Below are 25,509 nucleotides of genomic sequence, written 5' to 3'. Positions count from 1 at the left end.
CAGTTATCTTCATACTTGAAAGATACTACCCATCTCCTAACTGTACTTAACTCCTTCAAATGGAAAGAGGGCGACCTGTGGGTGTCCCTCGACGTATCGGCCCTATATAGTAACATCAAGCAGGACCTAGGGCTTCTAGCGGTCAGCCATTTCTTACGGACAGATTCCTCCATGCCCCCGCCTCAGAAAGATTTCATCTTCAGATCAATAGAGTTCATTCTAAATCACAACTATTTTTCCTTCAACAACACGGTTTATATACAAAAAAAAGGTACCGCTATGGGTACAAAATTCACTCCATCATACGCCAACCTCTTCATGGGCCTATTTGACAAGAGATTTGGCCTCCTTTTCCATCCCAACATCAAATTATATCATAGATTCATTGATGATGTCTTCATCTGGGATGGCGATGAAAAATCTCTTCGCTCCTATAGAAGGATTAAATGTCAATGACTGGCGACTCGCGTTCAGCCATGAACACAGTCCCAGAGAGGCTCTCTTTTTAGATGTCCACCTTGCCACACACAAGATAGAATCATCACCAAAACACATTTTAAAAAGGTAGACGCCAATAGTTATTTAGATTTTAAGAGCTGTCACCACCACAAATGGCTTAAAAACATTCCATACAGCCAAATGAAGAGTGAGGAGAAACTGTTCTGGAGACCATGCCCTCACAGGCCGTCTCCATGAAAAAGGGTATCCTAAGAAACTACCCTGAATGGTAGCCAAAAGGAAGCCCTACAACGTCACAAGAAACTAGGGTGAACCTCATTACCAGGTATAACTAAACATGCCCCTACCGGGCAAATACTCTCCAGACATTGGGGGTATTATTGAAGGATATTCCACGTCTTCCTGTAGTTACTTACCGACGTGCCCAAACACTGAAAAATATCTTAGCCCCCTCCTGTTCACAATAATCTCCAAAGAATACAGTTTTCCCACAAACTTCCAGAAAGAATTTGGCTAAGATAGGGGCATTAGAATGTAACATCAAAAGATGTATGTGTTGTGCCATCACAACGCACAACGCAAGAGAGGTCGTCAGCACGACTTGGCCGGAGAGATTCGCCCTCAATCATGAGATTCACTGTGGGTCTAGTAATATTTACCTACTTCGATGCCCGTGCAATTTGCAGTATGTTGGTAGGACGACCCAGACGCTACGAGTAAGAGTGAACGAGCACCGCTCTAACATTAGACGTCCTGACGCATAGTGTTTCCCGACATTTTTTAGCTTGTCATGAAAGCGACCGCACAGTTCTTATGGTGACACCTCTAGAGTGGATTCCCAATTCGTACCAATCCCTTTGCCACAAAGAAATGTATTGGATATGCCGGGTGAACACTCTATCACTGGAATCCATTATCACTAGACCTAGATTCTGGATATAATATTTTACCCCTATTTCTGTGTCCCTTATTATTTATTCATTGCTTGAGATTTCCACAGGTTATTATGGATAGGTACATGCACCCTCAGAACCCTATATGGATCTATACCCACATATTGATTGGGTGTAGAATAGGATACAGGAACCAATATTGGGAATACTGTTACTCATTGTGAGAGAGTATTTATTGAATATCTTATTTTTATCTATTCCTTGTACAACAGAGTTTTTTTATACCCCTTTTAATTATACGCATGTCCGTTTTATTGTACGTTTTTGTCCATAACTTTTAGATCCTATATATATATATATACACACACACACACACACACACGGTTTTATATACTTTTACAGGAGTCTTTATAACCGTTCCTAAATAACCCTTTTTTATATAAATAATTTTTTCTTTATATGGTTCATTTATCTATAGGCTTTTTTCGGTCTAGCCCCTTTTATCATCCATATAAATATCTTTTAGAAAAGTCATACTCGTGTATATATATAATTTATAAGAACAGCCCCTTGCAAGAAATCAGTTTTTCTCTGCTAACCCCGCCATTTAGAACATCCATCGAGGTTCAGCATTTGGGTCTTGTGGGACTCACGCAGGCGCAATTACAAGGGGGCGTTCATGTTGCTGCCGAGGACTGGAAGTCCCATGTTCGATACGGTCCAGAGATGCGTTCCAAAGACCGGAAGTAGTTCCTCTGACTAGTCCGGAACGACTGGTGGCTTCCAGTGTGCAGGTACCATACATGGCACTGCTGAGAAAGGACATACATGTCCTATGCCACCATAGAATCTTCCCTAATTTATGAATTATATACAGTCAGGTCCATAAATATTAGGACATGGACACAATTCTAACATTTCTGGCTCTATTCACCACCACAATGGATTTGAAATGAAACGGACAAGATGTGCTTTACCTGCAGACTGTCAGCTGTAATCTGAGGTATTTACATCCAAATCAGGTGAACGGTGCAGGAATTACAGCAGTTTCCATATGTGCCTCCCACTTGTTAAGGGACCAGAAGTAATGGGACAATTGTCTTCTCAGCTGTTCCATGGCCGGGTGTGTGTTATTCCCTCATTATCCCAATTACAATGAGCAGATAAAAGGTCCAGAGGTCATTTCCAGTCTGCTATCTGCATTTGGAATCTGTTGCTGTCAACTCTCAAGATGAGATCCAAAGAGCTGTCACTATCAGTGAAGCCATCATTAGGCTGAAAAAACACCACAAACCCATCAGAGAGATAGCAAAAACATTAGGCGCGGCCAAAACAACTGTTTGGAACATTCTTATAAAGAAGGAACGCAACGGTGAGCTCAGCAACACCAAAAGACCCGGAAGACCACGGAAAACAACTGTGGTGGATGAGCGAAGAATTCTTTCCCAGGTGAAGAAAACACCCTTCACAACAGTTGGCCAGATCAAGAACACTCTCCAGGAGGTAGGTGTATGTGTGTCAAAGTCAACCATCAGGAGAAGACTTCACCAGAGTGAATACAGAGGGTTCACCACAAGATGGAAACCATTGGTGAGCCTCAAACAGGAAGGCCAGATTAGAGTTTGCCAAACGACATCTAAAAAAGCCTTCACAGTTCTGGAACAACATCCTATGGACAGATGAGACCAAGATCAACTTGTACCAGAGTGATGGGAAGAGAAAAGTATGGAGAAGGAAAGGAACTGCTCATGATCCTAAGCATACCACCTCATCAGTGAAGCATGGTGGTGGTAGTGTCATGGCGTGGGCATGTATGGCTGCCAATGGAACTGCTTCTCTTGTATTTATTGATGATGTGACTGCTGACAGAAGCAGCAGGATGGATTCTGAAGTGTTTCGGGCAATATTATCTGCTCCTATTCAGCCAAATGCTTCAGAACTCATTGGACGGCGCTTCACAGTGCAGATGGACAATGACCCAAAGCATACTGCAAAAGCAACCAGAGAGTTTTTTACGAGAAATAAGTGGAATGTTCTGCAATGGCCAAGTCAGTCACCGGACCTGAATCCGATTGAGCTGCATTTCACTTGCTGAAGACAAAACCGAAGGGAAAATGCCCCAAGAACAAGCAGGACCTGAAGACAGTTGCAGTAGAGGCCAGGCAGAGCATCACCAGGGATGAGACCAGCGTCTGGTGATGTCCATGTGTTCCAGACTTCAGGCTGTAATTGACTGCAAAGGATTTGCAACCAAGTATTAAAAAGTGAAAGTTTGATTTATGATTATTATTCTGTCCCATTACTTTTGGTCCCTTAACAAGTGGGAGGCACATATGCAAACTGTTGTAATTCCTGCACCGTTCACCTGATTTGGATGTAAATACCTCAAATTACAGCTGACAGTCTGCAGGTAAAGCACATCTTGTCTGTTTCATCTCACATCCATTGTGGTGGTGTATAGAGCCAAAAATGTTAGAATTGTGTTGATGTCCCAATATTTATGGACCTGACTGTATAGGATGGGCCTATAAACAAACCGGAAGTGACGTTCGCTTCTGATCCCTCCCCACCATGTGCTTCTCTCAAACCGATGATGACACAGGCAGGTATATAAAGCCACAGGTACCATGTATGTTTGTTCTTGTGCATACCATTTGCTCCTGAGGAAGGGGGTGTTTTCTGTAAACCCCCGAAACGTGGCAAGCCTTGATTTCAATAACGGTAATCTTCCAGAAGTCCCGTCCGTGGTTGCTGCGGTTATTCCTGCGATTCTACAAGCGATCCTGGCAGGGGCGTTCAGCCTATGGGTGTCTCGAGCTTTATCCCATAGACCATCTCCCCTTGTGAAGCGAGTTATCTATGGCGCATTTGTCTATCTCCATTGAGTGCTCAGATATACACCAGCTTGGTCATTATATACTGACCCAGCTTTCTATTTGGGATTATCTCACACTATGATCCATTATATATTTTATGCCTCATATTTCGTATTTGCCTTAAACACTGAACAATTTCTTTCTACGGATCTGTAGTACTATTTAATCCGCTTTTAATCTGTGGACTGGCGCCCAGACGCTGGTTGGGTTCTTCCTTTTTTCTCTTTCCCCTTAGACTACACACAGCTCCTAACTCACTTGGTCAGAGACTCCATATAGGATGTTAGAGAAGTAGTGCACAGCATAGAAGTGAATATAGCACTTGGGGTGAGAGATACCACTATTAGCTGTAATGACAGAAGATTCTGCTGAGAAGACGAGGTCTTTCTTCCTGCTCTCTGCTTATTTCTCACTTCTAAGGGCAGCTGTGATCTGATCCCTCAGTGAGCCGTCTCCCAGAACGGCGGGTTAACTGGAGACCACAGCACTTTCCTCTGAAAGAAGCCTTCCCATAAATACTCAGGCACATTAGGAAGGTGGCTGTAGTACTGATCCTCCTGGTCCTCTGTGTCATGTGACTGACTCCGCAGTGGACACAAGTCAGTTTCTCTTTTCAGTCCTGTCAAAGCCTTTAATGGGAGTCTGGTCTGATAGGTGTGGGTCCAAGTGTTGGCCGGAGGACTTTGGTTCGACCACCACCAAGCGCTCTCCCCATAGAAGTGAGTGGGAGCGTACCGCGCATGACCAGCCACCGCTACCATTCACTTCTATGGGCTGATGGAAATAGCCAAGTCAGCACTATTTTGGCGGCCCCGTGAGACATGAATGGAGGGTGGGTGCACATGCGCAGTGAGCCCTCCACCACCACTCTCGATATAGGTTGGACCAGCACCTACCCATGGTCTGAGATGAGACAACCCCTCTGATGTTACTCTGGTTCAGGGGGTGCGGAGGTGCCCCATATGTGGCCTCAAGCTGTCCTCTGGCTGTGGTGTTTATTGGTCCCATATTGCGGTCCATGCCAGGTTCTAACCACTTATTATTTCTGAAGTGATCAAAAGCTGTGATTCTGGATATTTAGACATTTTTTTACTTTTCTAGTGGTCACTTCCTAATACCCTGTTGTTCTCCATTTTGCCTCCTTTGCTGGCTGGATTAATTTTTCCATCTCATTATACACTGCTTGTTTCCATGGTTACGACCACCCTGTAATCCAGCAACGGTGGTCGTGTTTTCACACTGTAGGAAAAAGCGCTGGTCTGTGTGCGCTCCCTCGGTCCGGGCCACCAGAGAGGTCGGCACCTTTCCTATAATATGCTAACAGGGTGGTCGTAACTGTGACAGCCACCCTCCAATCCCGTCGTACTAGGCCACAGTTGCCATACAGGTCTGGAGACTTCTGGAGGCGAATCCGCTGTGAGCACAGTAGACGTTTAAGATTGGTTGGTGCGCCCCCGATCCTGCCTGTACAGACCTGACTGCGGCGGCCTGTGTCTCCACCCCACCCCCGGTCCTGACTGCGGCGGCCTGTGTCTCCACCCCACCCCCGGTCCTGACTGCGGCGGCCTGTGTCTCCACCCCACCCCCGGTCCTGACTGCGGCGGCCTGTGTCTCCACCCCACCCCCCGGTCCTGCCAGTGCAGACCTGACTGCAGCGGCCTGTGTCTCCACCCCACCCCCGGTCCTGCCAGTACAGACCTGACTGCAGCGGCCTGTGTCTCCACCCTACCCCCGGTCCTGCCAGTACAGACCTGACTGCAGCGGCCTGTGTCTCCACCCCACCCCCGGTCCTGACTGCGGCGGCCTGTGTCTCCACCCCACCCCCGGTCCTGACTGCGGCGGCCTGTGTCTCCACCCCACCCCCGATCCTGACTGCGGCGGCCCGTGTCTCCACCCCACCCCCGGTCCTGACTGCGGCGGCCCGTGTCTCCACCCCACCCCCGGTCCTGACTGCGGCGGCCCGTGTCTCCACCCCACCCCCGGTCCTGACTGCAGCGGCCCGTGTCTCCACCCCACCCCCGGTCCTGACTGCGGCGGCCCGTGTCTCCACCCCACCCCCGGTCCTGACTGCGGCGGCCCGTGTCTCCACCCCACCCCCGGTCCTGACTGCGGCGGCCCGTGTCTCCACCCCACCCCCGGTCCTGACTGCGGCGGCCCGTGTCTCCCCCCCACCCCCGGTCCTGACTGCGGCGGCCTGTGTCTCCACCCCACCCCCGGTCCTGACTGCGGCGGCCCGTGTCTCCACCCCACCCCCGGTCCTGCCAGTACAGACCTGACTGCGGCGGCCTGTGTCTCCACCCCACCCCCGGTCCTGACTGCGGCGGCCTGTGTCTCCACCCCCCCCCCCGTCCTGACTGCGGCGGCCTGTGTCTCCACCCCACCCCCGGTCCTGACTGCGGCCGCCTGTGTCTCCACCCCACCCCGGTCCTGACTGCGGCGGCCTGTGTCTCCACCCCACCCCCGGTCCTGACTGCGGCGGCCTGTGTCTCCACCCCACCCCCCCCCCCCGGTCCTGCCTGTACAGACCTGACTGCGGCGGCCTGTGTCTCCACCCCACCCCACCCCCCGGTCCTGACTGCGGCGGCCTGTGTCTCCACCCCACCCCCGGTCCTGACTGCGGCGGCCTGTGTCTCCACCCCACCCCTGCCTGTACAGACCTGACTGCGGCGGCCTGTGTCTCCACCCCACCCCCGATCCTGCCTGTACAGACCTGACTGCGGTGTCTCCACCCCACCCCCGGTCCTGCCTGCGGCGGCCTGTGTCTCCACCCCACCCCCGGTCCTGACTGCGGCGGCCTGTGTCTCCACCCCACCCCACCCCCGATCCTGACTGCGGCGGCCCGTGTCTCCACCCCACCCCCGGTCCTGCCTGCGGCGGCCTGTGTCTCCACCCCACCCCCGGTCCTGCCTGTACAGACCTGACTGCGGCGGCCTGTGTCTCCACCCCACCCCCGATCCTGCCTGTACAGACCTGACTGCAGCGGCCTGTGTCTCCACCCTACCCCCCGGTCCTGCCAGTACAGACCTGACTGCAGCGGCCTGTGTCTCCACCCTACCCCCGGTCCTGCCAGTACAGACCTGACCTGCGGCGGCCTGTGTCTCCACCCCCACCCCCGGTCCTGCCTGTACAGACCTGACTGCGGCGGCCTGTGTCCTCCACCCCACCCCCGATCCTGCCTGTACAGACCTGACTGCGGCGGCCTGTGTCTCCACCCCACCCCCGATCCTGCCTGTACAGACCTGACTGCGGCGGCCTGTGTCTCCACCCCACCCCCGATCCTGCCTGTACAGACCTGACCTGCAGCGGCCTGTGTCTCCACCCCACCCCCGGTCCTGACTGCGGCGGCCTGTGTCTCCACCCCACCCCCGTCCTGACTGCGGCGGCCTGTGTCTCCACCCCACCCCACCCCACCCCCGGGTCCTGACTGCGGCGGCCTGTGTCTCAACCCCACCCCACCCCCGGTCCTGACTGCGGCGGCCTGTGTCTCCACCCCACCCCCCCGGTCCTGACTGCGGCGGCCTGTGTCTCCCACCCCACCCCCGGTCCTGACTGCGGCGGCCTGTGTCTCCACCCCACCCCCCGGTCCTGACTGCGGCGGCCTGTGTCCTCCACCCCACCCCCGGTCCCTGACCTGCGGCGGCCTGTGTCTCCACCCCACCCCCGATCCTGCCTGTACAGACCTGACTGCGGTGTCTCCACCCCACCCCCGGTCCTGCCTGCGGCGGCCTGTGTCTCCACCCCACCCCCCGGTCCTGACTGCGGCGGCCTGTGTCTCCACCCCACCCCGGTCCTGCCATGCGGCGGCCTGTGTCTCCACCCCCACCCCCCGATCCTGCCTGTACAGACCTGACTGCGGCGGCCTGTGTCTCCACCCCACCCCCGGTCCTGACTGCGGCGGCCTGTGTCTCCACCCCACCCCCCCGGTCCTGCCTGTACAGACCTGACTGCAGCGGCCTGTGTCTCCACCCCACCCCCGATCCTGCCTGTACAGACCTGACTGCGGCGGCCTGTGTCTCCACCCCACCCCGGTCCTTGCCTGCGGCGGCCTGTGTCTCCACCCCACCACCGATCCTGCCTGTACAGACCTGACTGCAGCGGCCTGTGTCTCCACCCTACCCCCGGTCCTGCCAGTACAGACCTGACTGCAGCGGCCTGTGTCTCCACCCCCCCCCCGGTCCTGACTGCGGCGGCCTGTGTCTCCACCCCTCCCCCGGTCCTGACTGCGGCGGCCTGTGTCTCCACCCCACCCCCGGTCCTGACTGCGGCGGCCTGTGTCTCCACCCCACCCCCGGTCCTGACTGCGGCGGCCTGTGTCTCCACCCCACCCCCGGTCCTGACTGCGGCGGCCTGTGTCTCCACCCCCCCCCCCGGTCCTGACTGCGCGGCCTGTGTCTCCACCCACCCCCGGTCCTGACTGCGGCGGCCTGTGTCTCCACCCCACCCACCCCCGGTCCTGACTGCGGCGGCCTGTGTCTCCACCCCACCCCCGGTCCCTGACTGCGGCGGGCCTGTGTCCCCACCCCACCCCCCGGTCCCTGACTGCGGCGGCCTGTGTCTCCACCCCACCCCCCGGTCCTGACTGCGGCGGCCTGTGTCTCCACCCCACCCCCGGTCCTGACTGACTGCGGGCGGCCTGTGTCTCCACCCCACCCCCGGGTCCTGACTGCGGCGGCCCGTGTCTCCACCCCACCCCCCGGTCCTGACTGCGGCGGCCCGTGTCTCCACCCCTCCCCAGGTCCTGACTGCGGCGGCCCGTGTCTCCACCCCCACCCCCGGTCCTGCCTGCGGCGGCCCGTGTCTCCACCCCACCCCCGGTCCTGACTGCGGCGGCCCGTGTCTCCACCCCACCCCCGGTCCTGACTGCGGCGGCCCGTGTCTCCACCCCCCCCCCCGGTCCTGACTGCGGCGGCCCGTGTCTCCACCCCACCCCCGGTCCTGACTGCGGCGGCCCGTGTCTCCCCCCCACCCCCGGTCCCTGCCTGCGGCGGCCCGTGTCTCCCACCCCACCCCCGGTCCTGACTGCGGCGGCCCGTGTCTCCACCCCACCCCCGGTCCTGACTGCGGCGGCCCGTGTCTCCACCCCACCCCCGGTCCTGACTGCGGCGGCCCGTGTCTCCACCCCACCCCCGGTCCTGACTGCGGCGGCCCGTGTCTCCACCCCACCCCCGGTCCTGACTGCGGCGGCCCGTGTCTCCACCCCACCCCCGGTCCTGACTGCGGCGGCCCGTGTCTCCACCCCACCCCCGGTCCTGACTGCGGCGGCCCGTGTCTCCACCCCACCCCCGGTCCTGACTGCGGCGGCCTGTGTCTCCACCTCTGAGCACACATTACTGACCACTCTTTCCTGCAGGCCTCGGACATATTGACCAGCGCCAACCCGCCCATGTCTCCAGACTCCAGTGGGGAGCTGTCTCCATTTGACCTATCTGGAGACTTAGGGGACATGTGCCCGGGCTCCCCCACCGATGATGGACTGGATGGGAACCAGCTGGACAGTTCAGCGGGACAGAAGTGGGACAATCACACAGAGATTGCCGAGCAGGCCAAACATGTGAGTGCCCTCCGGGCTGGTCGCCCACTTACACCCGGTTACCACTATATCTGCTCATTGTCGTCTTCCGTTTCTTGACCAGGAAGCGGAGATTGAGAATAGAATAGCAGAGCTACGGAAGGAGGGCTTCTGGACTCCGCGACGCCTATCAAAGTTTCCAGAACCCACTCGTCCTAAAGTGCTTTGGGACTATTTGTGTGAAGAGATGCAATGGCTGGCTGCGGACTTCGGCCAAGAAAGACGCTGGAAGAGGGGTGTGGCCAGGAAGGTAAGTCGGGGGGATCGGGAGTATCCCTGGTCTGATGGAGGGTAGAACCCAGGGTGCTGGGAGTAAAGAAAGCACTAGTAATGTGTATGGAGGTCTACTACTACTGCCTCCATCATATCCCTGTGTATGGAGCTCTACTACTACTGCCTCCATCATATCCCTGTGTATGGAGCTCTACTACTACTGCCTCCATCATATCCCTGTGTATGGAGCTCTACTACTACTGCCTCCATCATATCCCTGTGTATGGAGGTCTACTACTACTACTGCCTCCATCATATCCCTGTGTATGGAGGTCTACTACTACTACTGCCTCCATCATATCCCTGTGTATGGAGCTCTACTACTACTGCCTCCATCATATCCCTGTGTATGGGGCTCTACTACTACTACTGCCTCCATCATATCCCTGTGTATGGAGGTCTACTACTACTACTGCCTCCATCATATCCCTGTGTATGGAGGTCTACTACTACTACTGCCTCCATCATATCCCTGTGTATGGAGCTCTACTACTACTGCCTCCATCATATCCCTGTGTATGGAGCTCTACTACTACTGCCTCCATCATATCCCTGTGTATGGAGCTCTACTACTACTACTGCCTCCATCATATCCCTGTGTATGGAGGTCTACTACTACTACTGCCTCCATCATATCCCTGTGTATGGAGCTCTACTACTACTGCCTCCATCATATCCCTGTGTATGGAGCTCTACTACTACTGCCTCCATCATATCCCTGTGTATGGGGCTCTACTACTACTACTGCCTCCATCATATCCCCTGTGTATGGAGCTCTACTACTACTGCTCCATCATATCCTGTGTATGGAGCTCTTACTACTACTGCCTCCATCATATCCCTGTGTATGGAGCTCTACTACTACTGCCTCCATCATATCCCTGTGTATGGGGCTCTACTACTACTACTGCCTCCATCATATCCCTGTGTATGGAGCTCTACTACTACTGCCTCCATCATATCCCTGTGTTTGGAGGTCTACTACTACTACTGCCTCCATCATATCCCTGTGTATGGAGGTCTACTACTACTACTGCCTCCATCATATCCCTGTGTATGGGGCTCTACTACTACTACTGCCTCCATCATATCCCTGTGTATGGAGCTCTACTACTACTGCCTCCATCATATCCCAGTGTATGGAGCTCTACTACTACTGCCTCCATCATATACCTGTGTATGGAGCTCTACTACTACTACTGCCTCCATCATATCCCTGTGTATGGAGCTCTACTACTACTGCCTCCATCATATCCCTGTGTATGGGGCTCTACTACTACTGCCTCCATCATATCCCTGTGTATGGGGCTCTACTACTACTACTGCCTCCATCATATCCCTGTGTATGGAGCTCTACTACTACTGCCTCCATCATATCCCTGTGTATGGGGCTCTACTACTACTACTGCCTCCATCATATCCCTGTGTATGGAGCTCTACTACTACTGCCTCCATCATATCCCTGTGTATGGGGCTATACTACTACTACTGCCTCCATCATATCCCTGTGTATGGAGCTCTACTACTACTGCCTCCATCATATCCCTGTGTATGGGGCTCTACTACTACTACTGCCTCCATCATATCCCTGTGTATGGGGCTCTACTACTACTACTGCCTCCATCATATCCCTGTGTATGGAGCTCTACTACTACTGCCTCCATCATATCCCTGTGTATGGAGCTCTACTACTACTGCCTCCATCATATCCCTGTGTATGGGGCTCTACTACTACTACTGCCTCCATCATATCCCTGTGTATGGAGCTCTACTACTACTATATCGGTCGTGGCCCCCCGGTCTCTCTCGTCTACTCTCTCAGGCCCTCGGTTGCTCATGTTTGCAGGTTGTCCGGATGGTGGTTCGTCACCACGAGGAGTTGAAGCAGAAGGAGGAGAGAGCCCGGAGAGAAGAGCAGGCCAAGCTGAGGCGCATCGCCACCTCCATTGCTAAGGAAAGTGCGGCAGTTCTGGAGTACGTGGAGAAGGTGGGTTTCTGTGCTCCACTCCTGTTAGTCCGTGGCTCCATTTACTGAGTGACTGGAGGGGCTGCCGGCCCTGAGCCTTCCCTCAGTTTAATACATTCACCACCATCAGGGCCTCTTGGGCTTTGCTTTGTGTTTTAGGTGGTGCAGTTTAAGCAGCAGTCCCGTCTGGAGGAGAAAAGGAAGAAGGCCTTGGACCTGCAGCTGGACTTTATTGTTGGCCAGACAGAGAAATATTCCGACCTTCTCAGCCAAAGTCTAAGTGAAACTATTCCTGTCAGCAAGACCAGCTCCTCGTGTGTTGGCTCATCCCAGGGAGGCTCGCTTCGGACCAGTCCGGCCCCATCCATCTGCCGGAAAGGTGAGCAGAGCGAGCGGCCACATTGTGAGGGTTGCACTGATAAAACAGGTCCCTGCCTGGTTCTGTAGGCTTGGATTTGGTAGCTGGTGCCATAGGAAATTCTCTGTTGTGGCACAGTGGCCTTCTCGTGACACTAAGACCACATACAGAGGGGACACGTGTCTCATGCTGATGGCTTATATGGAGGGGTGATCTGCATGAGGACCTTAGTCTGTGCTCCGTCCTTACAGCAGCAGATGGAGATGGTGACTTTCTACCTCATGAATCTGAAGATGAAGAGGAGGATGATGAAGCGACTATAGAGATAGAGGAGCAGCAGGAGGGGAATGATGCAGAGGCTCATCGTCTGGAGCTAGAACTCCTCAAGCGGGGGAGAGCGAGCTTTCTCTAGATGAGCTGCTGCAGAACCTGCCTCCCGAGGTCCTACAGGATGACTCTCTCATGCAGGTATGTGTGCCCCAGCGTGCCATGAAGTTCTGCCCTGGGGCTGTTTGTCCTTCAGTGACACTTCTCCGATGACAGAGGAACAGTTTTCTTGGATATATGAATGTCTTTAGGTCTGTCTGCAGTAACCTGATTTACAGAAGGGGTGGGCTTCTAAGGGGCCGGCCGGCCGTCCTGCTGCGTCGTGTCGCCGTGTGCGCCCTGTCCTCGTGTCGCGCGTGCGCCCTGTCCTCGCGTCGCCGCGTGCGCCCTGTCCTCGCGTCGCCGCGTGCGCCCTGTCCTCGCGTCGCCGCCGTGCGCCCTGTCCTCGCGTCGCCGCGTGCGCCCTGTCCTCGCGTCGCCGCGTGCGCCCTGTCCCTCGCGTCGCCGCCGTGCGCCCTGTCTCGCGTCGCCGCGGTGGCCCCTGTCCTCGCCCGCGTGCGCCCCTGTCCTCGCGTCGCCGCGAGCTGCGCCTGTCCTCGCGTGAGCCCTGTCCCTCGGTCGCCGCGTGCGCCCTGTCCTCGCGTCGCCGCGTGCGCCCTGTCCTCGCGTCGCCGCGTGCGCCCTGTCCTCGCGTCGCCGTGTGGATCGGGATCGCTTGTACAGTGGTAGGACTTCTGTAATCACGGTCTTTTGGCCCACTTGTGCAGCTTTTAGCTGTGAGATCTGATGTCGTAGGATCAGCTTGGAAGTATTTTTTATTTATTTTTTTGTTAATTAGGATCCTGTTTCCAGTGAAGAAGGCAACAGAGGAGGAGGAAGAAGAGCAAGTGGAGGAGGAAGATGATGAGTTCACAGCAAATGAGGATGAAGGTGCCAGCTTTTAAATTGTGTAGTGACTGGAACTTTAGTGTTTGTGTGTGTGTGTGTGTGTGTGAGACCGGCTCTTGGGTTGTGTGTGTGAGACCGGCTCTTGGGGTTGTGTGTGTGAGACCGGCTCTTGGGGTTGTGTGTGTGAGACCGGCTCTTGGGTTGTGTGTGTGAGGACCGGCTCTTGGGTTGTGTGTGTGAGACCGGGCTCTTGGGTTGTGTGTGTGAGACCGGCTCTTGGGTTGTGTGTGTGAGACCGGCTCTGGGTTGTGTGTGTGAGACCGGCTCTTGGGTTGTGTGTGTGGAGACCGGCTCTTGGGTTGTGTGTGTGAGACCGGCTCTTGGGTTGTGTGTGTGAGACCGGCTCTTGGGTTGTGTGTGTGAGACCGGCTCTTGGGTTGTGTGTGTGAGACCGGCTCTTGGGTTGTGTGTGTGGGTGTGAGACCGGCTCTTGGGTTGTGTGTGTGAGACCGGCTCTTGGGTTGTGTGTGTGAGACCGGCTCTTGGGTTGTGTGTGTGGGTGTGAGACCGGCTCTTGGGTTGTGTGTGTGGGTGTGAGACCGGCTCTTGGGTTGTGTGTGTGAGACCGGCTCTTGGGTTGTGTGTGTGAGACCGGCTCTTGGGTTGTGTGTGTGAGACCGGCTCTTGGGTTGTGTGTGTGGGTGTGAGACCGGCTCTTGGGTTGTGTGTGTGGGTGTGAGACCGGCTCTTGGGGTGTGTGTGTGGGTGTGAGACCGGCTCTTGGGGTTGTGTGTGTGGGTGTGAGACCGGCTCTTGGGTTGTGTGTGTGGGTGTGAGACCGGCTCTTGGGTTGTGTGTGTGAGACCGGCTCTTGGGTTGTGTGTGTGTGAGACCGGCTCTTGGGTTGTGTGTGTGAGACCGGCTCTTGGGTTGTGTGTGTGGGTGTGAGACCGGCTCTTGGGTTGTGTGTGAGACCGGCTCTTGGGTTGTGTGTGTGAGACCGGCTCTTGGGTTGTGTGTGTGAGAACCGGCTCTTGGGTTGTGTGTGTGAGACCGGCTCTTGGGTTGTGTGTGTGTGTTGTGAGACCGGCTCTTGGGTTGTGTTGTGTGAGACCGGCTCTTGGGTTGTGTGTGTGAGGACCGGCTCTTGGGTTGTGTGTGTGAGACCGGCTCTTGGGTTGTGTGTGTGAGACCGGCTCTTGGGTTGTGTGTGTGAGACCGGCTATTGGGTTGTGTGTGTGAGACCGGCTCTTGGGTTGTGTGTGTGAGACCGGCTCTTGGGTTGTGTGTGTTGAGACCGGCTCTTGGGTTGTGTGTGTGAGACCGGCTCTTGGGTTGTGTGTGTTGAGACCGGCTCTTGGGTGTGTGTAGTGGTGTGAGGACCGGCTCTTGGGTTGTGTGTGGTGAGACCGGCTCTTGGGTTGTGTGTGTGAGACCGCTCTTGGGTTGTGTGTGTGGTGTGAGACCGGCTCTTGGGTTGTGTGTGTGGGTGTGAGACCGGCTCTTGGGTTGTGTGTGTGGGTGTGAGACCGCTCTTGGGTTGTGTGTGTGGGTGTGAGACCGGCTCTTGGGTTGTGTGTGTGGGTGTGAGACCGGCTCTTGGGTTGTGGGTGTGAGACCGGCTCTTGGGTTGTGTGTGTGAGACCGGCTCTTGGGTTGTGTGTGTGAGACCGGCTCTTGGGTTGTGTGTGTGAGACCGGCTCTTGGGTTGTGTGTGTGAGACCGGCTCTTGGGTTGTGTGTGTGAGACCGGCTCTTGGGGTGTGTGTGTGAGACCGGCTCTTGGGTTGTGTTGTGTGTTGAGACCGGCTCTTGGGTTGTGTGTGTGAGACTGGCTCTTGGTTGTGTGTGTGAGACCGGCCTCTTGGGTTGTGTGTGTGAGACAGGATCTTGGGTTGTGGGTGTGAGACCGGCTCTTGGGTTGTGGGTGTGAGACCGGCTCTTGGGTTGTGGGTGTGAGACCGGCTCTTGGGTTGTGTGTGTGAGACCGGCTCTTGGGTTGTGTGTGTGAGACCGTGTGAGACGGCTCTTGGGTTGTGTGTGTGAGAACGGCTCTTGGGTTGTGTGTGTGAGACCGGCTCTTGGGTTGTGTGTGTGAGACCGGCTCTGGGGTTGTGTGTGTGAGGACCGGCTCTTGGGTTGTGTGTGTGAGACCGGCTCTTGGGTTGTTGTGTGTGAGACTGGCTCTTGGGTTGTGTGTGTGAGACTGGCTCTTGGGGTGTTGTGTGTACACGTGTGCGACTGTGTAATCTCTGGCCAGAAAAGTCATTGTGGATTTGTCTGTGCAGCTGAGGATGAGGAGGACACGATTGCGGCAGAGGAGGAGATGGCTGCGGACAGCAGGATCATGCCGAGGAGCTCTCCCAGCTGGCTAGAGACGGTAGATGTGAAAGTTATGTTTGGACCCTTGGGTTATGAATGATATCTGGACACGTCTTGGTCTGAACGCGTCGCTATGTTTTCACAGGGGAGATGTCTTAGACGAAGCTACTACTGAAATACTCTGTGCTGCCATCAGAGGCCTGAGAGCCCTAGTCAGAGTGAGCATGACAGTGCGGGCAACCCAGGAGGAGTATGGTGAGGTGGACCTGGAGGCTGCGGCTTCTTGGACAATGTAGGGCATGTGACCGATGTCTCGCTTCTTCCTCTTAAGGATCTTCAGATTGGGACTCTTCAGACCGATGAATCGGAAGGAGTGGAGTTTCTTCTCAAACTGGATGCCGAGGAGCCGGTGGGTGCCCGCCCTGCAGCACGAGCCGCCCGAGCCAAGAAAGAAATCACTGATATCGCTGCACCGCCGAATCTCTACAGCCAAAGGGATACACATTGGCCACCACTCAGGTACACTGCACCTCTGCATGATGGAGCAGACCTCAGTGCTTCATGGAACCAGCTGTATGATGGAGCAGACCTCAGTGCAGAGCTGTATGATGGAGCAGACCTTAGTGCAGAACTGTAGGATGGAGCAGACCTCATTGCAGAGCTGTAGGATGGAGCAGACCTCAGTGCAGAGCTGTATGATGGAGCAGACCTTAGTGCAGAGCTGTATGATGGAGCAGACCTTAGTGCTGAGCTGTATGATGGAGCAGACCTTAGTGCAGAGCTGTATGATGGAGCAGACCTTAGTGCAGAGCTGTATGATGGAGCAGACCTTAGTGCTTCATGGAACCAGCTGTAGGATGGAGCAGACCTCCGTGCAGAGCTGTAGGATGGAGCAGACCTCGGTGCAGAGCTGTAGGATGGAGCAGACCTCGGTGCAGAGCTGTAGGATGGAGCAGAGCTGTAGGATGGAGCAGACCTCGGTGCAGAGCTGTATGATGGAGCGACCTCAGTGCAGGAGCTGTATGATGGAGCAGACCTTAGTGCTTCATGGAACAGCTGTATGATGGAGCAGACCTTAGTGCAGAGCTGTATGATGGAGCAGACCTTAGTGCAGAGCTGTATGATGGAGCAGACCTTAGTGCTTCATGGAACCAGCTGTATGATGGAGCAGACCTCCGTGCAGAGCTGTAGGATGGAGCAGACCTCGGTGCAGAGCTGTAGGATGGAGCAGACCTCGGTGCAGAGCTGTAGGATGGAGCAGAGCTGTAGGATGGAGCAGACCTCGGTGCAGAGCTGTATGATGGAGCGGACCTCAGTGCAGAGCTGTATGATGGAGCAGACCTTAGTGCTTCATGGAACAGCTGTATGATGGAGCAGACCTTAGTGCAGAGCTGTATGATGGAGCAGACCTTAGTGCAGAGCTGTATGATGGAGCAAACCTCAGTGCTTCTTGGAACCAGCTGTATGATGGAGCAGACCTCCGTGCAGAGCTGTAGGATGGAGCAGACCTCAGTGCAGAGCTGTAGGATGGAGCAGACCTCGGTGCAGAGCTGTAGGATGGAGCAGACCTCAGTGCAGAGCTGTAGGATGGAGCAGAGCTGTAGGATGGAGCAGACCTCGGTGCAGAGCTGTAGGATGGAGCGGACCTCAGTGCAGAGCTGTAGGATGGAGTGGACCTCGGTGCAGAGCTGTAGGATGGAGCAGACCTTAGTGCTTCATGGAACAGCTGTATGATGGAGCAGACCTTAGTGCAGAGCTGTATGATGGAGCAAACCTCAGTGCTTCTTGGAACCAGCTGTATGATGGAGCAGACCTCCGTGCAGAGCTGTAGGATGGAGCAGACCTCAGTGCAGAGCTGTAGGATGGAGCAGACCTCGGTGCAGAGCTGTTGGATGGAGCAGACCTCGGTGCAGAGCTGTTGGATGGAGCAGAGCTGTAGGATGGAGCAGACCTCGGTGCAGAGCTGTAGGATGGAGCAGAGCTGTAGGATGGAGCAGACCTCGGTGCAGAGCTGTAGGATGGAGCGGACCTCAGTGCAGAGCTGTAGGATGGAGCAGAGCTGTAGGATGGAGCAGACCTCGGTGCAGAGCTGTAGGATGGAGCGGACCTCAGTGCAGAGCTGTATGATGGAGCAGACCTCAGTGCAGAGCTGTAGGATGGAGTGGACCTCGGTGCAGAGCTGTAGGATGGAGCAGAGCTGTAGGATGGAGCAGACCTCGGTGCAGAGCTGTATGATGGAGCAGAGCTGTAGGATGGAGCAGACCTCAGTGCAGAGCTGTAGGATGGAGCAGACCTCGGTGCAGAGCTGTATGATGGAGCGGACCTCAGTGCAGAGCTGTATGATGGAGCAGACCTTAGTGCTTCATGGAACAGCTGTATGATGGAGCAGACCTTAGTGCAGAGCTGTATGATGGAGCAAACCTCAGTGCTTCTTGGAACCAGCTGTATGATGGAGCAGACCTCCGTGCAGAGCTGTAGGATGGAGCAGACCTCAGTGCAGAGCTGTAGGATGGAGCAGACCTCGGTGCAGAGCTGTAGGATGGAGCGGACCTCAGTGCAGAGCTGTAGGATGGAGCAGACCTCAGTGCAGAGCTGTAGGATGGAGCAGACCTCAGTGCAGAGCTGTAGGATGGAGCAGACCTCGGTGCAGAGCTGTAGGATGGAGCGGACCTCGGTGCAGAGCTGTAGGATGGAGCGGACCTCGGTGCAGAGCTGTAGGATGGAGCAGACCTCAGTGCAGAGCTGTAGGATGGAGCAGACCTCAGTGCAGAGCTGTAGGATGGAGCAGACCTCAGTGCAGAGCTGTAGGATGGAGCAGACCTCGGAGCAGAGCTGTAGGATGGAGCAGACCTCAGTGCAGAGCTGTAGGATGGAGCAGACCTCGGTGCTTCATGGAACCAGCTGTAGGATGGCGCAGACCTGCTTGCTTTGGTCCATCGTTATAAGGCTGGAGAGGTTGACCATGATTGTTCCCATCAGCATCTCTCCTGCGGTGACCTGTAGGTGGCCTTTTCTTTCAGGTGAAGACTGCGGTTCCGTTTCTCCTGCACGGGAGCTCCGGGAGTATCAGCACATCGGCCTGGAATGGCTGGTGACTATGTATGAGAAGAAGCTGAATGGGATTTTGGCAGATGAGATGGGGCTTGGGAAAACCATTCAGACCATCTCCCTGCTGGCTCATCTGGCCTGTGAACGTGGTGAGTCTGGTGGAGCATTGCACTGGCTTGCAGCATGTATGCCAGAGCCCGGTACATCTCTCCATTGTGTCTCTAGGTAACTGGGGGCCCTCATCTGATTATCGTTCCTACCAGTGTCATTTTAAACTGGGAAATGGAGTTGAAACGTTGGTGCCCCAGTTTCAAAATACTCACTTATTATGGCTCTCAGAAAGAACGTAAACTTAAAAGACAGGTGAGTTCTTGACGGCAGGCGTTCACCCCTAGTCCGGCAGCTGTGTGAGTGTATGGCAGCGGTCGTTCACCCCTAGTCCGGCAGCTGTGAGAGTGTAATGGCAGCGGGCGTTTCACCCTAGTCCGGCAAGCTGTGTGATTGTATGGCAGCGGTCGTTCACTACCCTAGTCCGGCAGCTGTGAGAGTGTATGGCAGCGGTCGTTCACACCCTAGTCCGGCAGCTGTGAGAGTGTATGGCAGCGGTCGTTCACCCCTAGTCCGGCAGCCGTGAGAGTGTATGGCAGCGGGCGTTCACCCCTAGTCCGGCAGCTGTGAGAGTGTATGGCAGCGGGCGCTCACCCCTAGTCCGGCAGCCGTGTGAGTGTATGGCAGCGGGCGCTCTCCTCTAGTCCGGCAGCTGTGAGAGTGTATGGCAGCGGGCGTTCACCCCTAGTCCGGCAGCTGTGAGTGTATGGCAGCGGGCGTTCACCCCTAGTCCGGCAGCTGTGTGAGTGTATGGCAGCGGGCGTTCACCCCTAGTCCGGCAGCTGTGAGTGTATGGCAGCGGGCGTTCACCCCTAGTCCGGCAGCTGTGAGTGTATGGCAGCGGGCGTTCACCCCTAGTCCGGCAGCTGTGTCAGTGTATGGCAGCGGGCGTTCACCCCCTAGTCCGGCAGCTGTGAGTGTATGGCAGCGGGCGTTCACCCCTAGTCCGGCAGCCGTGTGAGTGTATGGCAGCGGGCGTTCACCCCTAGTCCGGCAGCTGTGTGAGTGTATGGCAGCGGGCGTTCACTACCCGAGTCCGGCAGCTGTGAGAGTGTATAGCAGCGGGCGTTCACCCCTAGTCCGGCAGCCGTGTGAGTGTATGACAGCGGGCGTTCACCCCTAGTCCGGCAGCCGTGTGAGTGTATGACAGCGGGCGCTCTCCTCTAGTCCGGCAGCCGTGTGAGTGTATGACAGCGGGCGCTCTCCTCTAGTCCGGCAGCGGGCGCTCTGTTCTCACTTGTCTCCTCATACAGGGATGGACTAAAGCCAACGCTTTCCACGTGTGCATCACCTCGTACAAGCTGGTTCTACAAGATCACCAGGCCTTCCGCAGGAAGAACTGGAAGTATCTGATCCTGGACGAGGCTCAGAACATCAAGAACTTTAAGTCTCAGCGCTGGCAGAGCCTGCTGAACTTCAACAGGTGAGCAGAGCGCTGAGCCGGGCGCCCCCCGCAGCAGGAGCCTTGGCATTTCATTCTGAGATTGCTCTTCTTCCCAGTCAGAGGCGGCTGCTGCTCACCGGGACGCCGCTGCAGAACTCGCTGATGGAGCTGTGGTCGCTCATGCATTTCCTCATGCCACACGTCTTCCAGTCTCACCGAGAGTTTAAGGAATGGTTTTCGAATCCCTTGACGGGCATGATTGAGGGGAGCCAGGAGTACAACGAGGGTCTAGTGCGCCGACTGCACAAGGTTCGGGGCTGGAGGAGCTTCCATCTGGGTTTTCCTGAGTGAGACATGGCGTGCTTAGCTCTTCCCGTCTCGTCCACAGGGTGTTAAGGCCTTTTCCTCCTCCGCAGGATTAAGCAGGATGTGGAGAAGCAGATGCCCAAAAAATACGAGCATGTTATCTACTGTCGCCTGTCCAAGCGACAACGCTTCCTGTACGATGACTTCATGGCACAAGCAGCGTGAGTAATCGAGGGCCCCCCATATACTGGCCTGCTGCGTGACCTACCACAGTAGAGTGACCATTCAGTCTTCATTCTCTTTCCGTAGGACGCGGAGACTCTGGCCAGCGGCCATTTCATGAGTGTCATCAACATCCTCATGCAGCTCCGCAAAGTGTGTAATCATCCCAATCTGTTTGACCCGCGCCCGATCCACTCGCCCTTTATCACCAAGCGGCATCTGCTATACGGTCCCTTCCTTGGTTCTTCATGCTCGGCAGCGCCACCCACTCGAGGCAGGTACAGGGCCCAGAGGGGGGCTGATGTCTAGCTATATGAGGTGCGAGAGTTTTGGGGGGGCTACAATGGTCTCTCCCTCTGTCTCCCCAGCATATAGACATGTCTTTGTTTGACCTCATTAACATGGAGGGGCAGGTAAGTCGATATGAGCGGGATGTTTTCCTGCCCCACTACAAGCAGTCGCGCCCCCCTGATCCAAGAGATTTCAGAATCACCGGAGCCGCCTCCTAGACCGCGGCCACTCAAGATGAAGGTGAACAGGTGCGTTACGCTGGTCTGCGTGTCGGCGTCTTGTACGTCACCTCCTTTCTGCTCACCTGACCGACTTCTCTTCCCTCCAGAATGCTGCCGCCTGTTAAGTCCGAATCGCGCTCTGTCGTTGTAGTCAACAATTCTCAGCCCATGCGGAAGTCTCCGGATGTGCTCCCCGCCCCCCAGCCAGTGGCCCCGATCGCTGGTCCTCTGACTCCACCGCCCATACCTGTGCCGAAGGGTGAGAGGAGTTGTGCTCCTGAGGCTCGCTGTGCTTTACCTCGGCTGTTGGTGACCATTGTGTAATTCATGTTTCAGCTCCGCTCCCCGTGCAGGTCCTATCCAGTTAGCACGTGTGTGACCCCGGTGTCCAACGGCGGCAGGGAGGTCTGTTCCGTTCCAGAGCGCTCAGTCTGTGTGCAGCGCCCCCCAGAGGCTCATACTGACCCCCGACATGCAGGCGCGGCTGCCCTGTGAGTAGCTGTGATGATGGTGCCCTTGCTGTGGATCCGCTTACTGCTCTTCTTTATAACGCTGGACTTGTTTGTTTCTTAGCCGGAGAAGTAATTAGCCTGGCACAGTTGGCAGCACTCGGTGGACGCCCCCTTCAGAGTCAGTCTGTCACAAAGCCTCTCACTCTGCAGCTGCAGGGCACCAAACTGACATTGACTGGTGCTCCGGTGCGGCCCCTCGGAGTGGCTCAGCCGCGGCCCATGCAGGGTAAGCTTGCAGATGTTTGTAGCCGTGCCCAGTGGGTCTCGTTGCTCTGCGGCAGCTGATTGTGTTGTGTCACAGGTAATGTGCTTCACCTCGTCTCGTCTGGTGGCCAACATCATCTGCTCAGCCAGCCGGCGCAGCTCGCTCTCATCCAAGCCTTGGCACAGCAGGCAGCATCGCCTGCCCAGCCAGTTCCTCAGTTGGTGCAGAACAGTGCCCAGGGGCAGATTGGGGTCCAGGCGCTGTCGGTGCAGTCTCTCCAGCACACGCTGCCTTCTCCTGGCCAAGGTGAGTGTCCGCTCCCAGGCACGCTCTCCTCCTGCACAGGCCAGGATCCTTTCACTTGCTCTTTCTTTTTCATAGCGCCAGCCACGGGTGTGGTGAAGATTGTGGTGAGACAATCTAGCAGAGAGGTTCCAGCAGCTCCTCAGCGCCATCCTGTTGGGCCCCCTATGCGTCCTCTTCTCAGAGTTGTTCCTGGCCCTTCTACAGAGCGCGAGGGACCTGGCGAGCAGCGAGCAGGTGTGTTGTGGGCCCCCAGACGTTGTGGGCTGCTGGGTGAACTGAAGCCTGACTAGCACTTGTCTTTTTCTGCAGCTCCAGTTGTTTCCACCTCCACCCTGACTCTGACCACCAGCCCTCTGCTTATGATGTCCAGCCCAACGCTGACTGCCAGGCTCCCCTCCCCCAGTCCTGGGCAGCCTAGTATGGAGGAGTCCCCGGGCCCTGCTGTGTCCAGTGTAGCTCTGCGGCTCTTGACCACTTCTGCAGCTGTGCAGCTGACCAACCACCACTCGCCGCCTCCTAGGCACACGCAGAGCCCTGCACTTCCCAACTGCTCTCCTACTGCCAGCCACATCACCAACTGCACCTCCACACTAGCCGGAGCTACAGAAATGGCACCTTGTCCTGCTGCCTTAAAACTGGGGCACGCTCCAGATGGCGCTGGTAGCCCCCTAGACGTACAATCTGTACAAAATGGTAATTGTACCTCTGTCCCAGCCTCCACCACAGCTGCAGACGGTGCCCTGTATGTCAATCTCATCCCAAACCCTCCTTCTCCAACTCCTAGCCTCCCCAAAATGGCTGCTGCCACCCCCACATACAACCTGAGTTTAGTGCCTGCTCTTCTGGCAAACCCCTCTGCCACCACGGTGTCCAGCTCTTACCCTATCCCGGCTCGTTTCCTCACCAGTCCAGTATCTCTGCTTACACTCTCTGCTCTCCCTTCCAGCAACAGTGGGCCCAGCCCTGTCCTGTACACCCCACCCCAGTGCCCGCCTCAGTGTCTGCCTCTATACCCTTACTGGCAGCGCCAGTCTCGTTTACAGCTCCGCTGACCGTGTCCCCCAACACCCATAGTTCATTTTCTGCTTCGCTGCCTGAGACTTCATCCCAGCCCCCGCGGACAGTCGTGTCTACTCAGTCACCTTTAATGCCCGTACCAGGTCCTGGTAATCTGTCAGCTCCGACCACCGCTCCTCCCATACCTGTGCGGTCTGCCCTGAATCCTGCAGGCGTGCCCATGCTGTCTGCTCCTGCGGGTACTCCCCTTCCCGTGCAGTCTATGCCAATTCCCGCGGCCGCCCCCTTCCCTGTGCTGTCTGCCCCGGCTCCTGCGGCCGCCCCCTTCCCTGTGCTGTCTGCCCCAACTTCCGTGGCCGCCCCCTTTCCTGTGCTGTCTGCCCCGACTTCCGTGGCCGCCCCCTTCCCTGTGCCGTCTGTCCCAGCTTCCGTGGCCACCCCCTTCTCCGTGCTGACTGCCCCGGCTCCTGCGGGTACTCCCCTTCCCGTGCAGTCTATGCCAATTCCTGCGGCCGCCCCCTTTCCTGTGCTGTCTGCCCCGACTTCCGCAGCCGCCCCCTTTCCTCTGCTGTCTGCCCCGACTTCCGCGGCCGCCCCCTTTCCTGTGCTGACTTCCGCGGCCGCCCCCTTTCCTGTGCTGACTGCCCCGACTTCCGCGGCCGCCCCCTTTCCTGTGCTGACTGCCCCGACTTCCGCGGCCGCCCCCTTTCCTGTGCTGACTGCCCCGGCTTCCGCGGCCGCCCCCTTTCCTGTGCTGACTGCCCCGGCTCCTGCGGCCGCCCCCTTCCCTGTGCTGTCTGCCCTGGCTCCCGCGGCCGCCGCCTTCCCTGTGCTGACTGCCCCGGCTTCCGCGGCCGCCCCCTTCCCTGTGCTGACTGCCCCGGCTTCCGCGGCCGCCCCCTTCCCTGTGCTGTCTGCCCCGACTTCCGCGGCCGCCCCCTTCCCTGTGCTGACTGCCCCGGCTTCCGCGGCCGCCCCCTTCCCTGTGCTGACTGCCCCGGCTTCCGCGGCCGCCCCCTTCCCTGTGCTGACTGCCCCGGCTCCTGCGGCCGCCCCCTTCCCTGTGCTGTCTGCCCCAGCTCCTGCGGCCGCCCCCTTCCCTGTGCTGACTGCCCCGGCTCCTGCGGCCGCCCCCTTCCCTGTGTTGACTGCCCCAGCTCCTGCGGCCGCCCCCTTCCCTGTGCTGTCTGCCCCAGCTCCTGCGGCCGCCCCCTTCCCTGTGCTGTCTGCCCCAGCTCCCGCTACCTTATTAACGGCCACAGCTGGGTTACTGGCCTCAGATTCTGCCTCGGTGCCTCTGCTCGAAGCCTCTCCATCTGACTCTGTGCCACCTTTGGTACTTAACACGTCTCTTAAATTGCCGTCTGTAGCCTCTTCTCCCATGCCTTTGTTGTCTGCCTCCAGCACTGTGCCCCTTCTGTCAGCTGCCAGGGTGCCCGCCCCTATAGTGAGCGCCACATCTGCCCCTTCCACGTCCACTGCCCAGTCATCTCACGTGCTGGCCTTGTCTCAGACATCGTTGTTGGCCGCTGCCGCATCATCTTGTGACCCGGTCTCCTCACATTCCATATTGCTACCTTCTCCCTTCGCCCTGGCATCCCTGCGGAGCTCTGCACCGGCTACCTCACTTACATTTACCACCTGCGGTTCTGTCAGTTCAGTAGTCTCTTCTCAGCTCTCGGCCACCTCTTCCCCTGTGTCTGCTGTGGTGACCAAGATAACCAGGGTGCCCTCTGTAGCAGCTGATGCCCCGGCTCCGCTGCCAGCTGAGTCCCAGGTCACCTTGCCTTGTGCTTTGGAGCCAGCTGATGTGTCTCCATTAGTGGCATCTCTGCGGCCCGTCAGTTCTGGATCATCTCCTCTACCTTGTTTGTCTCTCAGGATTCCAGCTCCACAGCCCTGTTTGGCTCCATCTACACCAGCGTCCATGCCCTCAATGCCAGCCTCCACACCAGCTCC

At 56.7% G+C, this 25,509-nt stretch overlaps 3 protein-coding genes across 4 annotated transcripts in view; 1 reads left to right on the top strand and 2 right to left on the bottom strand.

Annotated features, from left to right (window-relative positions):
* The window catches only part of LOC121008516 (TBC1 domain family member 10B-like), a 959,042-nt gene that overhangs the window by 487,176 nt on the left and 446,357 nt on the right, over window positions 1–25,509 (bottom strand). The gene's annotated exons all lie outside the window — the stretch shown is intronic.
* The window catches only part of LOC121008991 (Snf2 related CREBBP activator protein), a 58,012-nt gene that overhangs the window by 22,299 nt on the left and 10,204 nt on the right, over window positions 1–25,509 (top strand). The window contains 31 exon segments of the mRNA XM_040441851.1: window positions 9,579–9,779; window positions 9,862–10,047; window positions 11,917–12,057; window positions 12,196–12,415; window positions 12,646–12,785; window positions 12,788–12,866; window positions 13,574–13,651; window positions 15,897–15,940; window positions 15,943–15,988; window positions 16,076–16,185; window positions 16,262–16,397; window positions 16,400–16,449; window positions 18,951–18,981; window positions 18,984–19,133; window positions 19,211–19,341; window positions 20,340–20,509; window positions 20,587–20,786; window positions 20,868–21,001; window positions 21,086–21,208; window positions 21,210–21,272; window positions 21,367–21,462; window positions 21,464–21,537; window positions 21,618–21,769; window positions 21,888–22,001; window positions 22,084–22,248; window positions 22,324–22,533; window positions 22,609–22,767; window positions 22,843–23,583; window positions 23,586–23,741; window positions 23,808–23,885; window positions 24,042–25,485. Coding sequence (XP_040297785.1) covers window positions 9,579–9,779; window positions 9,862–10,047; window positions 11,917–12,057; window positions 12,196–12,415; window positions 12,646–12,785; window positions 12,788–12,866; window positions 13,574–13,651; window positions 15,897–15,940; window positions 15,943–15,988; window positions 16,076–16,185; window positions 16,262–16,397; window positions 16,400–16,449; window positions 18,951–18,981; window positions 18,984–19,133; window positions 19,211–19,341; window positions 20,340–20,509; window positions 20,587–20,786; window positions 20,868–21,001; window positions 21,086–21,208; window positions 21,210–21,272; window positions 21,367–21,462; window positions 21,464–21,537; window positions 21,618–21,769; window positions 21,888–22,001; window positions 22,084–22,248; window positions 22,324–22,533; window positions 22,609–22,767; window positions 22,843–23,583; window positions 23,586–23,741; window positions 23,808–23,885; window positions 24,042–25,485 — 5,822 coding nt within the window.
* On the bottom strand, window positions 16,458–18,946 carry LOC121008528 (keratin-associated protein 10-8-like). Of its 2 annotated transcripts, none has more exons than XR_005780591.1 (4): window positions 18,850–18,946; window positions 17,370–17,929; window positions 17,065–17,103; window positions 16,458–16,519 (listed from the first exon to the last, which is right to left on the bottom strand). XR_005780591.1 is itself a non-coding variant. In XM_040441144.1 (4 exons), exons 1-4 carry the CDS (start codon window positions 18,910–18,912, stop codon window positions 17,074–17,076), a joined length of 546 nt encoding a protein of 181 aa, XP_040297078.1. In that variant the 5' UTR covers window positions 18,913–18,940; the 3' UTR covers window positions 17,045–17,073. The 2 variants fall into 2 exon arrangements, 1 of the variants encoding a protein (XP_040297078.1); XM_040441144.1 differs by lacking the exon at window positions 16,458–16,519 and having other exon boundaries at window positions 17,045–17,103; window positions 17,370–17,636; window positions 17,744–17,929; window positions 18,850–18,940.

Source organism: Bufo bufo, chromosome 7 (assembly GCF_905171765.1).
Source record: "Bufo bufo chromosome 7, aBufBuf1.1, whole genome shotgun sequence".
NCBI lineage: Eukaryota > Metazoa > Chordata > Amphibia > Anura > Bufonidae > Bufo > Bufo bufo.
The sequence above is the reverse complement of the archived record's forward strand: the minus strand, read 5'-3'. Positions and strand labels throughout refer to the sequence as shown.

What these genes read in the sequence shown, in the direction of transcription:
- LOC121008528 (XM_040441144.1), bottom strand. Translation starts at nt 18,912, where the DNA reads ATGCTGATGGGAACAATCATGGTCAACCTCTCCAGCCTTATAACGATG. An exon ending in CGATGGACCAAAGCAAGCAG is followed by an intron (nt 17,930 to 18,849) that starts GTCTGCGCCATC and finishes CTCTGCACCGAG; the next exon opens with GTCTGCTCCATCCTACAGCT. An exon ending in TCCTACAGCTCTGCACGGAG is followed by an intron (nt 17,637 to 17,743) that starts GTCTGCTCCATC and finishes TGAAGCACTAAG; the next exon opens with GTCTGCTCCATCCTACAGCT.